General features: G+C 40.4%; 1 protein-coding gene across 4 annotated transcripts in view; it reads right to left on the reverse strand.

The window, feature by feature from the left end:
- The window catches only part of LOC131426486 (uncharacterized), a 570,323-nt gene that overhangs the window by 311,521 nt on the left and 245,675 nt on the right, over window positions 1–13,127 (reverse strand). For all 4 annotated transcript variants that reach the window (XM_058589253.1, XM_058589255.1, XM_058589256.1 and 1 more), the window contains 3 exons: window positions 12,626–13,107; window positions 11,712–12,565; window positions 11,173–11,645 (listed from right to left, as the gene is read on the reverse strand). In XM_058589253.1, the coding sequence (XP_058445236.1) occupies window positions 11,173–11,645; window positions 11,712–12,565; window positions 12,626–13,107 (1,809 nt within the window). The remainder of the gene's footprint in view (window positions 1–11,172; window positions 11,646–11,711; window positions 12,566–12,625; window positions 13,108–13,127) is intronic.

A 13,127-nucleotide genomic window follows, 5' to 3' on the forward strand; every position in this document is an offset into this window, starting at 1 on the left:
TAATTCCTTGCTCGATCTAATATAGCACTACTCACAATAATCTCGAAAAGTTTCGATGAAGCGGAAAGATTAGTTATGCCACGATAGTTTACAACATTACGACGATCGCCATCTTTGAATATTGGGCAAATGTAGGATTGTTTCCATATCCGTGGGAATTTAGCTTGCTCAAATGATCGAGTGAAAATAACACTTAGTGGTCCAGCTAAAGCGTCAATACAGCGACGTAAAATAACAGCAGGTAAGCCGTCGGGCCCAGGAGAAAATGAACTTTTCAGTTTTTTTGCAGCGCATTGGACCAACTCCGGGGTAACGATGAAAGTGTTTAAGTTTATCATGTCAACTGGAACATCCGAAACAGCAGCTTCCGTATCGCTACTTGAAGTGAAACTGCTCGAAAAAACACTAGCGAAATGCTTGGCAAACAGCTCACACGATTCCGAAACTGACACAGCCGTCTCATCGCCAAGAAATACATTCGAAGGTACAGATGAACTTTTTCTTTTTGAGTTAACAAAACGCCAAAAACTTCTTGGGTTGCGTTTCAGTTTAGTCTGCGTACGGAGTACATATGATTTGTATAAACTTGCATTGAGAGCACGGTAGGCATTAGCCGAGTGATGAAAATTACGAACGTTAACAGCATTTCGTAGACGATGCATTTTTCGCTGATATGAGTTTCGCTTACGTTTTAATTGTCGTAGTTCCCAAGTGCTCCAAGCTGGGGTGACAGATGGTCTGAGGCGAGGTACATTTTGATCAAGCCAGCTATTTATTTCAAAGCAGAAGATTTCTGCCATAACATCAACTTCTCTGGTAGCAAACAATAAATCCCAATCTACATTGCTTAAATAAACGGACAAAGCAGAAAAATCCACCAACCGGTAATTCAATGGGCGCATGGCACCGCTATCATCATTCCTTGTCATATCGGTGTTATCGGCAATTGTGTTGAAATGAATTTCAAGCGGTGGGTGATGGGTGTCCACGGGAAGCAGCGGGGTAGGGCTACGATCGACTACACAATCTTTCGAGCAAAACACAAGATCAAGTGTACGGCCAAGTGAATTATACACAAGATTCTTCTGACCAAGACCTAGAAATTCCATCCCATCGAGTAATGTGTGGCTAGCATATGGCAACAGAGAACTACTGCAAATAATACTAGTATCGTTTTTTACCCACTGCATTCGCGGCTGATTATAATCCCCACACACGAGAACTACATCCTTATCCGAACATTTCTCATGCAAGTCGTTCAAAGAGGCAATATGCTCATTGACTACGTTCACATCCTGGCTTCGATCTGGTGGAATGTAAATTGCGCATAGGACTAGATTTGTACCTTTAATTTTTGTAGAGATAGATATTTGTTCCAAGTTTCGTCCGTACGTTGTGTGTATCATTCTGCTAGAATATTGATGAGCCACAGCGATCAGCACACCACCGAAGCGTGTTTTATTACTATTTATTTGAGAACGGTCGCAGCGAAACACATTATAGGCCGTTCCAAATAACTGAAGTGAGGAAATACAATCGTCAAGCCCAGTCTCGGTCATAACAATAACGTCGATATCGCATTCAGCAGAGTTCAGGAACAAGTCATCGATTTTTGTTCTTAATCCTCAACATTCTGGTATAAAATCGAAATAGAGTTGGCCGATAGTTGCTGCAAAGGGCAAACATTGAATGCAGATAAACCAAATGAATCGTGTAAATACTCGCCTCTGGTGGGAGCCCTGGAGCTCCCACCGTCCGCTGAAATTCGTGTTGCATTCAAACAATTGCCGCCAGTGTTGGTGTATCTGCAGGATGATCGCTGGAGAAATTGATCGGTTGTCTTTCGATGTTTTTTGAAAACTCAACAAATTCTCTAAACAATAGACCAGTTGGCCAACATGCAGCGTTTAGTGCTTGTTGTTTGTGTACTGGATCCAGACCAATTTTGAATGAGATGTAAGTTAACCTTGATGAGTCCGTTCCTTTGGGTACTAAACGAATGGTATCAAAGGGAGCATCCAAATTTAAACACCGAGTGACTATTTTCTGTACATCCTCGTTACTGATAAGGGGATGAAATCCCGATAAATAGAGCCAGAATCTAGGCTGAGCTGCAGGAGGTGTAATGAAGGGAACAGAGAGATCACCAAAATCAATTTGATTAGTTCCGCGATCGGCACCTGGGCGAATAGCTTGACCATTTTCACCACGACGACGTTTTGCACCTATTGGCCATATCGGATTTCGTACAGGCGGCTTAGGAGTTGAAACATTGGAGATGCTATCGACTTTTTTGCTAAGCACTTCAACAATATCGGTCAGTTGCTGTATCTGTACATTGATATTGCTTTTGCATGTACTGGTGGATGTCGTATTTGGATTAAGATCAGCCAAATACGCACAAATGCTTCTACCATTTAGCATGTCTCTGCACTTCGTGCAAATAAACACCGCTTTACCTTGAGCAAACATATCTTTGCATGAGCGAAGATTGAAACCACAACAGTTTTGACTGATGTGGAACGGAGTTTCGCATAAGCCGCAGCGTACTGGTTCCAAATCGTTGATTTCATGGTGACACTCTCCGCATTGTTCTTTTGCCATGTTTGTTTTGATCAAGCTACGTTGATGAGCTGATGATTATATGACGCAATTGACTGGTATTGGTGCTAACGGTCGGTTGTACGCCAAGAACACAACAAGTTGGCCGAAAAAACAGCAAAATGCGTAGATGCGGTAGAAAACCAGACGAGTGTTTGAACTACTAACGATACCAGATGCACTGCCGGACACGATGGAATAAGAACGGATACGATATTTAGAATTTTACACTATAAAATCGCAAAATACAATGACTACGAGTCGCTTTCAAACTGTATCAGTTGACAAGGTTGCCAGGATGTTGACCGCACTTTACGTCAGTTTTGGGAGATCGAAGAAATCGTGAAACCTAAGCATCTCACTGTGGAAGAAAAAAAGGCTGTCGAAATATTTCAATCAACACATCAACGTGATGATGCAGGAAGGTTTACAGTTCGCTTACCAATGAATGATTCTTCATTAACGCTTGGAGAGTCATTGCCAGCGGCAATTCAACGCTTGAAGGCAATGGAGAGAAGGTTTAGTTCGGATCCAAACTTCAAAAACCTATATAGTGAATTTATGACCGAATACCTGAGGCTCGGTCATATGGAACGTGTACCGACAGATGAAATCAATATCGCGCCAGACAAACGATACTATCTCCCCCATCATGCCGTTTTAAAGGAGGATAGCTCCACATCTAAACTACGCGTTGTTTTCGACGGCTCATGTAGGACCTCAACGGGTGTTTCCCTAAAAGAGAAGCTGCTGGTCGGACCTAACGTAAACGAAGAACTTTTTGTCGTACTCACTCGGTTTCGGAGTTATGCCGTCGCATTCACCGCAGATGCAGAAAAAATGTATCGTCAAGTGAACGTACATAAAGACGATACTGATTTCCAGCGAATCGTATGGAGATTCGATCCAACTCAACCAATCGAGCATTATCGACTATTAACCGTCACCTACGGGACTTCCTGTGCTGCGTACCTTGCTATGGAATCATTACGACAAGCAGCTAAAGACAGTCAGAATGAATCGCCCATCGCGTCAGAGAGAATAAGGAAAAACTTCTATGTTGATTACCTTTTGTCAGGGGCTAATACACTCGAGGAGGCGATTAGGTTACAAAATGAAATCATTAAAATCACATCGGCTGCAGGTTTCAACCTCCGGAAATGGTCATCAAACATTTCACAACCGAGTACAATTCCAGAACAGTTCATACCTCTTAAATTGTCACCAGAAACAGAATATGTTAAAGCACTGGGTATTCATTGGTCTCCATTGGACGATTCATTTAGTTACCGTTTAAAACTAAACATCCATAACCAAAATACCAAGCGTAAGTTGTTATCGGACTCAGCCCGATTATTTGATCCTCTAGGATGGATATCACCCGTCATCGTTCGAATCAAAATATTATTCCAATCACTATGGCTCACTGACTTGTCATGGGACGATCCTCTACCAGTAGCCATTGACGACGAATGGAATAGAATTAAATTTACCCTCCATCTGATTGAAGGCATACATATCCCACGGTGGATAGCAAACCATGATGGTCGAATTGAGCTACACGGTTTTGCTGATGCGTCGGAGGTTGCGTACGCAGCAGTTGTTTATGCTAGATCGATTGATAGCAACGGAATAGTAAACGTGTCACTAATAGCAAGCAAAACTAAGGTTGCCCCAATTCGGCAAGTATCATTGCCGAGATTAGAACTAAATGCAGCAGTTTTATTAACTGAGCTTTTAAAACGAATACTTAAGGCTTTCGATCATCTGGAGATTCGTGTTTATGCCTGGACTGATTCTATGATCGTACTCGAGTGGTTGTCATCCCATCCTAGGAAATGGAAAACATACATCGCCAACCGAACATCAATGATATTGGATCTGTTACCTCGTAGCTCGTGGAATCACATACCATCTGCAGATAATCCGGCGGATTGTGCTTCGCGTGGCCTACTTCCCGCAGATCTAATTGATCATGTGCTGTGGTGGACCGGCCCAACAGTTTTGTACAACAAAAATGAAATGTGGAATCAAGAATCCGTTATTACAGCGTTCAATGTATGTAAACAAGATAGTACAGTCATTTGTTCATCAACAACCACCCTAAAGGTGTCGAACTTCAACGTAGAAAAGTACCTCCTGAATCGTTCTTCATCTTTGCTGTTCATAAAGCGAGTCCTGGCTTGGATAAATCGATTCAAGAATAATGCGTCAGCGAAGCTGACAGGATTGTCTGTATCAAATGGAAATTTGAAGTTGGTAGAAATTCAGGAAGCGGACACCCAGTTAATACGTTGTGCACAACATGACCAATTCAATGGTGACCTCGATCGTATACATAAAGGATTGGAACCCTTAGACAAGCAACTAAAATCAATTAACCCATTTTTAGATGGCAACGGCATAGCCCGAGTTCTGGGACGGTTGCAGAATTCGCAATTATCTTACGATAGGCGTCATCCAATAATTTTACCCAAGTCCCACCGATATACACATTTGTTGATTTCATATTTACATGTGCAAAATCTTCACGCAGGCCCTACATTGTTAATCGCATCCCTTAATCAACGATTTTGGATTTTGGGCTGTCACGCAGCAGTTACTACTGTAGTTAATAATTGCGTTAAATGTATTCGGTGGAAAGCTAAAACAGCTAAACAACTCATGGGAAGCTTGCCCTCGGTCCGAACGTGTGAAGGAAGAGCATTTCAACATGTTGGAATTGACTACGCCGGGCCACTTATTCTTCGTGCCAGCTCCTTGAGGTCGTCTAAAACTATTAAAGGTTATATTGCAGTTTTCATATGTTTAGCTTCTAAAGCTATCCATTTAGAGGCTGTTACGGAGCTCTCAACAAATGCATTTATTTGTGCCTTGAAGCGTTTTTGTGCTCGTCGTGGTGTGCCATGTCAAATATATTCTGACAACGGTACTAATTTTGTTGGTGCAGATCGGCAACTTCGTGAGAGTTTGAAATCTGAGAGTTTTGACGCTAGTGTTAGCCAGTATCTCAACAACTTAGGAATCAAATGGACATTTATCACACCCAATGCACCTCACATGGGAGGGCTGTGGGAAGCAGCTGTAAAAAGTATGAAGAAACATCTTCGAGTCGTCCTTGGAAATGAGATACTCACGTACGAAGCTTTATCAACTATTCTGGCTCAAATCGAAGCATGCCTCAATTCACGTCCGCTTTGCGCCCTATCAACATCGGTTGATGCTTGTGAAGCATTAACTCCTGGGCATTTCACCATTGGTCAGGCCCTGAATCTAATACCTGAACCTTCCGTATTGAATATAACTGAAAATCGTCTTGATCGTTATCAAAGGCTTTGTCGATATGTCGAAGAATTTTGGGATCGATGGAAAGGCCAGTTTCTAGCGACACTTCAACCAAGAAGTAAATGGAGAGGTGTGCAAGCAAACTTGAAGATTGGTGATTTGGTTATAGTTAAAAATGACAACACTCCTCCAGCGTATTGGGAGCTCGCCAGAGTTATAGCAGTCCATCCCGATCGAAATGGCATCGTTCGCAATGTCACTCTCAGCAAAGGCCAAACGGAGTACCAGCGACCCATACACAAGCTAGTGGTTTTGCCAAGAAATTGAGGCTAGCGCCTCAAGGTCGGGAGCGTGTTTACGGATCGTAATATGTGAACTGTTCCTCGTCTACGTGGCGAATTTTGTCGTCATCTACAAGATAATTCTACAGTCAAGAAAAAAAATCAAATGAATTCATTGTTACCAGTAACAACTCACTTCCGTTTTTAATAAGAAAATAAATGCTCACTGTTATAGTTTGTCTCACGCTTGTTTAACGAAGAATTAATGTCGTTTTATTTTCGATCGATTAGATATCGCGAACATTCGCAAACAAACAAGTTAGTTGTATGCAATGGTCTTTTTATTCTTACCGATGTTCCATTTTGTATCTAAGATTTCCTAAGAGTGTTAATTAAATTATTTTCCAATTTTTCAGCTCCACATTTATCACATTTGTTCCTGCTTTTCTTGAGTATCTTATTCTTTATTCCGAATTTCTTGGTTATGCTCAGTCATCCATTTCCGAAAAAAAAAAGAGAGACGAAAAAGGATTAGTGTTTTTTTAATGACATCTTTGTACGGCCGGTCATGATGGTTTGATGGAAAAAAAAACTGAGAACATGCATTTTTATTTAAATTATATTGACCCTTGGGTCCCATAAGTATTGCTACAACATGTTCACATTTAGTTGTCTTCAGTTGATCCTTGACAGTGGCAAGGCACAAATCTCCAAATATCAAGGGGAACGTGCCATTTGAGCCAATTTGTTCTGATTCCTGACCCACAATCGAAATGCATCACTACCAATTTGGTACAACGCACTCAAAGGCACGGTAAAATGTATATTGTATATATACACAAAAACACATACATACACACACAGTCACACACATACACACATGCATACATACCCACATGTATTCCACACGCAAGCATTACAACATTCAGTTACTATTTCTACTCTGATAGATCCTAATTAAAACTAGTGTGCCAATAGTCATCTCATTAGTAGAGTCACCATGTTATTTTAGCGATCACTCGACTTTTAATAATTGATTTGTGATAAATACAAAGTCTTTGCATCGTCTCTAAGAAGCAATAACGCATAGCAGTAGTTCGGAAGTGGTTCAATACTTCTGTTTTAGCGAAGCAAAATGCTCCAAATTTCATGTTACTTCTTAAAATAATCTATCAAACAGAGATAACAGAGCTCACTATAACTAATAGTTCTCGTATATGAAATGACTAATGGATTTGAGATGAATGGAGGTACTGTTACCCAATTTCTATCTCTTCTAATGATCGATCGTTAGTCCTGAGCTGAAACGGTGGCCTTTATTACCATTCTTGCATGCACTAACTCTTACATTTCACTCACATATCATCTCACCCATCAGGTCCCAAACGATACATCCTCACAATACAAACTGGATGAACATCGTTTGACAGCTATCAGTGGTTTGCCCATTGGTTAAGTCATTATTATTCCGTTCTATTTTACAATATTCTATCTCATTCCACAGTAATCCATTGTACACAAACCACCAATAAACGTCAAATATGGACTCGATTCACCGTTCACCTGTTGTCATCGTGTGAAACCCAATTGGGATACGTTCACTCCACTTAACTTCTACTTCTATAACACTGGTTATAGGAACCGGTAGTATGAAAATAAAACATAAAAAGAGCTCAGTTAAGCCCTACCGGCCTCTCCAACCCCGGATGTTGGAGCGTAATGCAATCAACATTTCACTCACAATCGAAAGGTATCATAATATACGGTTTGATACAACGCATACATACATACATGTATAAATATATACAGGCACCAAGGCATACTGACGTACACACATATATACATACATATACACACATGTGTACATACATATACATATTTACAAATATGTATTTCACACGCAAATATTGTAACATTGATTAAATAGTAAATTCTAATAGATAATAATTAAATTCATTGTGCCAATAGTCATTTCATTAATAGAGTCACCATATTATTCTTCCGATTACTCGACTTTCAATAAATGAATTGTGATGAAATCAAATACAAAATCTTTGCTTCATCTCTGATAAGCAATACCGCATAAAAGTAGTTCAGAAAATGTACGATATCGCTGTTATAGCGACGCGAAATACTCCTAACCTCATCTCACTCTCGAAGTCAATCTATCGAACAGACAAAACAGATCTCGCTCTAACCAACTTCACTCACATATCACCTCATCCATCAGATCCCACACGAGCACGACACAACCTCACAGAATAAACGTCAAATATGAACTTAATTCACCATTCAACTATTCCGTTATCGTGTGAAACCTGAGTGGGGTACGTTCACTTCGCTTAATTTCCACTTCACATCGGTAATAAGGGTCGGTAGTATGAAAATGAAACATAAAAAAGAGCTCAGTTAAGCCCTACCGGCCTCTCCAACCCCGAATGTTGGAGCGTATTGCAATCAACATCTTATTCAAATCGTTTCATGCCTCACTCAATAAACTCAATAATTAAACTAAAAGTTATATCACATATTTATATTAAATTGTAACAATAATTAATCGTATCTGATGATGTTTGCAATACCGTCAAGCCCATCAACCACGGAGGGAATTCGAACGAAATTATTTTTCACGAAAAATTCATGAATCCACCTTTCAAATATATAACCATTGAAATCTATCAAATCGTTTTTTTTTTGCATTTTTAAATACGATTTTTTTCTGAGACACCCTGAAGTATGAATTAATGAATACTGCAACAAGTAGTTGAACATGCGTATTCGTAATGTAAGGTGTGTCGGTGAATATTAGAATTTTATGGTGACTATCAAAGCAAAATTGATTGAAAATTCTACTAATAGACGCAAAAGGTGATTTATTAGGTAATATATTGATTCTACGTGAGTTTTATTACATTGAGAGTTAGGTAGATTTAACGTAGTGAAAATCGCATCCATGGATCAAATCTGGAAGGTGGAGATTCACTTTTCTGGACTTTTAGCAAAACTATGAATTATTGAAGAACCTGTCCACGTTGTTATTCCTTCTAATATCTTTTAATTTGTATCTGAAATTCCTTATATTGTTTTCGAGTGTCCATACAGGACTTTTCTATAATTTGGTGTGACGATATTTAACACAATTTATATACCTGAAATGGATTTAGAAACCATGCATCGCATACTGTACAATAGGGGTCTATTCTTAATTAAGCATGTAGTTCGAAATAGTGAAGCACATGGATCAAGTAGGCTCAGTGAAATTTTCTCGTCAAACAGCTCGTCGGCGGCAAACGATTTTATTAATGATATAGTAAGTATATTTTGCTCTTAAGTGGGCAAGCGTTGCACAACTCGATACGCGATGAGTGGAAAATTTTTAATTTTATACAAAACAGTTTTCTCGATTTTCCTAACTTCCCCGATGATTTTTCCTTATTACTTCTACACTTTATTGTAGAGGAAGTCAAGGCGCGGATAACATAAAAAAAAGAATCGCGTAAATCCGTGCAGCCATTCTTGATTGATGCTCGTAAATACATTTTGCAATTTTTGTAATAGAAAGGCTATTTATGGCTCTCAACATTAGAAAAAAAAACCTGTTCTAATCCACCTAGTGGTGTTATGATTCCTTTCTAATATCTTGTTTCATGCATTTCTAAGAAATTTGACAACAAAAAAAAAACTTCCATTTTGCGGTTTTTACTACGCGGATTTTCGAATTTACGCGGTCTCAAATTCTCATGAGCATGAACTTAGCGAGGCACCTCTCGCCGATGATAACGCAAATAGGAAAATAATTTGTTGCTAATTAGTTGCGATAATTTTGAATTTGTTGCTCATTTTTTTTTTATTTTTGAGTACTTCGCTAAGTTCATATAAAGTTAGCGAAGTACTCAAAAACATTAACAAAATGAGCAACAAATTCAAAATTATCGCAACCAATTAGTAACAAATTAGCAACAAATTATTCAACAGGCTTCGATTTTTTTTAACATTATTTGGAAAGAGGGCTTCGCTAACTTTATATGTAGTTGGCGAAGTACTCAAAAAAATAAAAATAAATTGAGCAACAAATTCAAAATTACCGTAACTTATTAGAAACAAATTATTCACATATTTGCTTTATCATCGGCGAGAGGTGCCACGCTAAGTTCATGCTCATCAAATTCCCTAAGATCAAGTCGGTTTAAAAAAAAATTGTGATTACAACAGATCTGGATTACAACAGATTTCATGCATTTCTAAGATATTTGGCATCCAATAATTTTTTTTCGATTTTTGAAATTTGGTGATTTTTCAAGATGGAACTTTTTCCAAATTGACCACCGTGCAATATTCGATTTAACTAAAATTGAGGTGCTCAATCAATTGAGCACGAAAATAGAGATGACACTTTTTTGCACCCTAATTACCAAAAAAATAATTTTCATTTGAATCTAAGTTTATGAAAATCGTCTCAGCCATTTTTTAGAAAATTGAGTGTACGTTTTACTATGAAAAAAAAATTGAGATGACACTAGATCTCGATGTTTCAGACAATTCTAAGGCATTTCTCATCAATTTTTTTTTCAATTTTAGTGATCTCAAAATTTGTCTAAGTCGAATGTCGATTTAAAAAAAAAACGAGATAATACTAATGTCGTTTTTGCTTGAGAAAATTGAAACTGACCCATAGTAGTTTCATTAAACAAACACTTTTCACGAAACTGTGTTGGTTTCGCACTTAGCAATAGGGATTTGAGCAAACCTGATATAAAGACCAGGTTCGAAACTATCTCGATTTTCAGTTCAATAATGTTGAAACTAGATTCGAAACTAGCTTCAAACCAACGATTTGACAGCAGTTAGGGTGGAAACTGGGTTGGGTTTGGCATAAAGCGAAAATGACATATATTAAAGCAATATATAGGAAATCCCACAGGATATGGGACAGTTATGCGTAGAAAAGCAGTATTGAAAATCAAAACTTTTTGAATTAGTGGAAACACCACCAGTCGCAACCCACCTGATCGCCAATCCGGACACCGGCCCGGGCACCGGGTCCACTCGGTACCAGATCCTTCACGTACACCGTATTGTCGTTGCCCTGCACGATGCTGATCCCGAGCGTGTACCGTGCACCTCTGCCATCATCCCCGCTGCTACCGCAATCCGCTATGCCACCGTCGGAGCTGAGATCATCGCCACCGAATGCGACCAGACGGGGACCGCCGCTGCCGTTTCTCCGTTGGAACAGAACCGATTCCTGGCTGCGCGATAGAAACGATCGCTTCCGATTCAGCAGTTGCGTTTTCGTGATTTGTGGCTGGTGATTTCGCTCGTTCGGATTAATGAAATCTTTCACCACTATCACGGACGTCAGAATGCGATCGTTGATTGCTGCACTGCAGCTCAGATTGTTGAACTTCTCCAGCAGCGTGTCCGAGATGGTTTCGTTCGGTAAATCGAAGTGACTGCTTTCGCCACGGATGTTTGATTCTAAGGAGAAAAAAAAGATCAAAATTATTAGAAGTTCTTTTGTCAGGATCCTCAATCGTAACCCACGTATCACACAGGCTTTCGGCGACAGAGTCTCTTCGCTTCCCCCGACGGATTTCTCATCAATCTTTTCCATGTAGTACATCGAACCCATGCTACTCTTGACGGACAGAGCGTCATCCACGCTACTCTCGATCAGCTGTCTGGGATCAACCCGCACAACTCGATCGTAATCGATCAGCATTTCATCGTCTTCGTTGAAACTTCCGTTGGCCAGATTTTGGTAGGAGTTGGCACCGCTCAGCGGATTGTCGTACAAATTGTCGAAGGATTTGTTCAGAAATTGAGTTGAAAATACTCTGGTACCCATCTTGACCCGGTTCCGATTCATGTTGTACGATTTGGAGGAATCGTCCGGCGACAAACTTAGCTCCGAAGAGGCCGGATAAATCGCAGGTGAACAGGACGAACCACTCCCCAAGGCCGGATTCTCGTTTTCTTTGTTCTGATTCTGTTGGTTTGCGATTTCGACGGTTTCGTTCAGTGCCGACGACGGCGGAGCACCTTCGACCGAGGATTTCGAACGTTTGAGCAGGAACTTTTGGCGCAATTTTGCCAACCGGTTGTCATTCAGCATTGACTTTTTGAGATTCCGCACCCGCAGAGCGGTAGTCTTCAGGGGTTTATCAATTTTGTCCACATGTTTAACATCGAAAGCAGCTTTTTCATCCACCTCGGCCACGGTCAGTTTCGGTTTGGCGGTTCCTTTGTGATCCGTTCCCGATGCCACCGTCGTTCGACCGGGTTCGACAATCGGAATGTTCAATTCGCCCGAAAGAGCCTTAATCGAAACGAACGAATTACGCAGTTTCATGTAGAATTTGTGGTGCTCCGAGGCAAGGTTGAAGGCGAAGTAGCTCCTGTGGAATAAATTGAAATGTTTACATTTACGAACCCTAGAAAATCGACTTGCATCTTACTTCCGACCATCCATTCGCAGTTTGTACTTGATCCGGGTTTTGTCCTTCGGATTCAGACTCTCCGTGCGACGAACCACCACACAAAACACGTGCTTCGAGAAGCAAATGTTTTCAATCTCCAGCCAATCGAAGAACGCATACAGATGCCGCTGGTAGCAGTTTTTGCTGTTGTTAAACTCCTGCTGAGCTCCCCGGGGATTGAACTTGAGATTCCGCTCGAAGATGGCCACCCCGCTCAGTGAGATGGCCACGTAAACCTCCAGCGTAATATTTTCGTCCGTTGTCCACGAGGCACTGTACAGATGCAAACCGTACTCCTTCAGTTCCTGCACGTACCGGATGAAATTGTGTTCGGCTTCCAGCTGATGCAGTCCGCGCTTGCAGAAGTGCGAATTGCGCAGGTACTTTGCCAGTTCCTTCTTCTTCCGGTACACTTCCTCCGGCAGGTAGTGCGAAATGGTAAAGTATTCGTTGTATTTCATCTGAAATCGAGACAGGAAAT

Source organism: Malaya genurostris, chromosome 1 (genome assembly GCF_030247185.1).
Source record: "Malaya genurostris strain Urasoe2022 chromosome 1, Malgen_1.1, whole genome shotgun sequence".
Taxonomy (NCBI): Eukaryota; Metazoa; Arthropoda; class Insecta; order Diptera; family Culicidae; genus Malaya; species Malaya genurostris.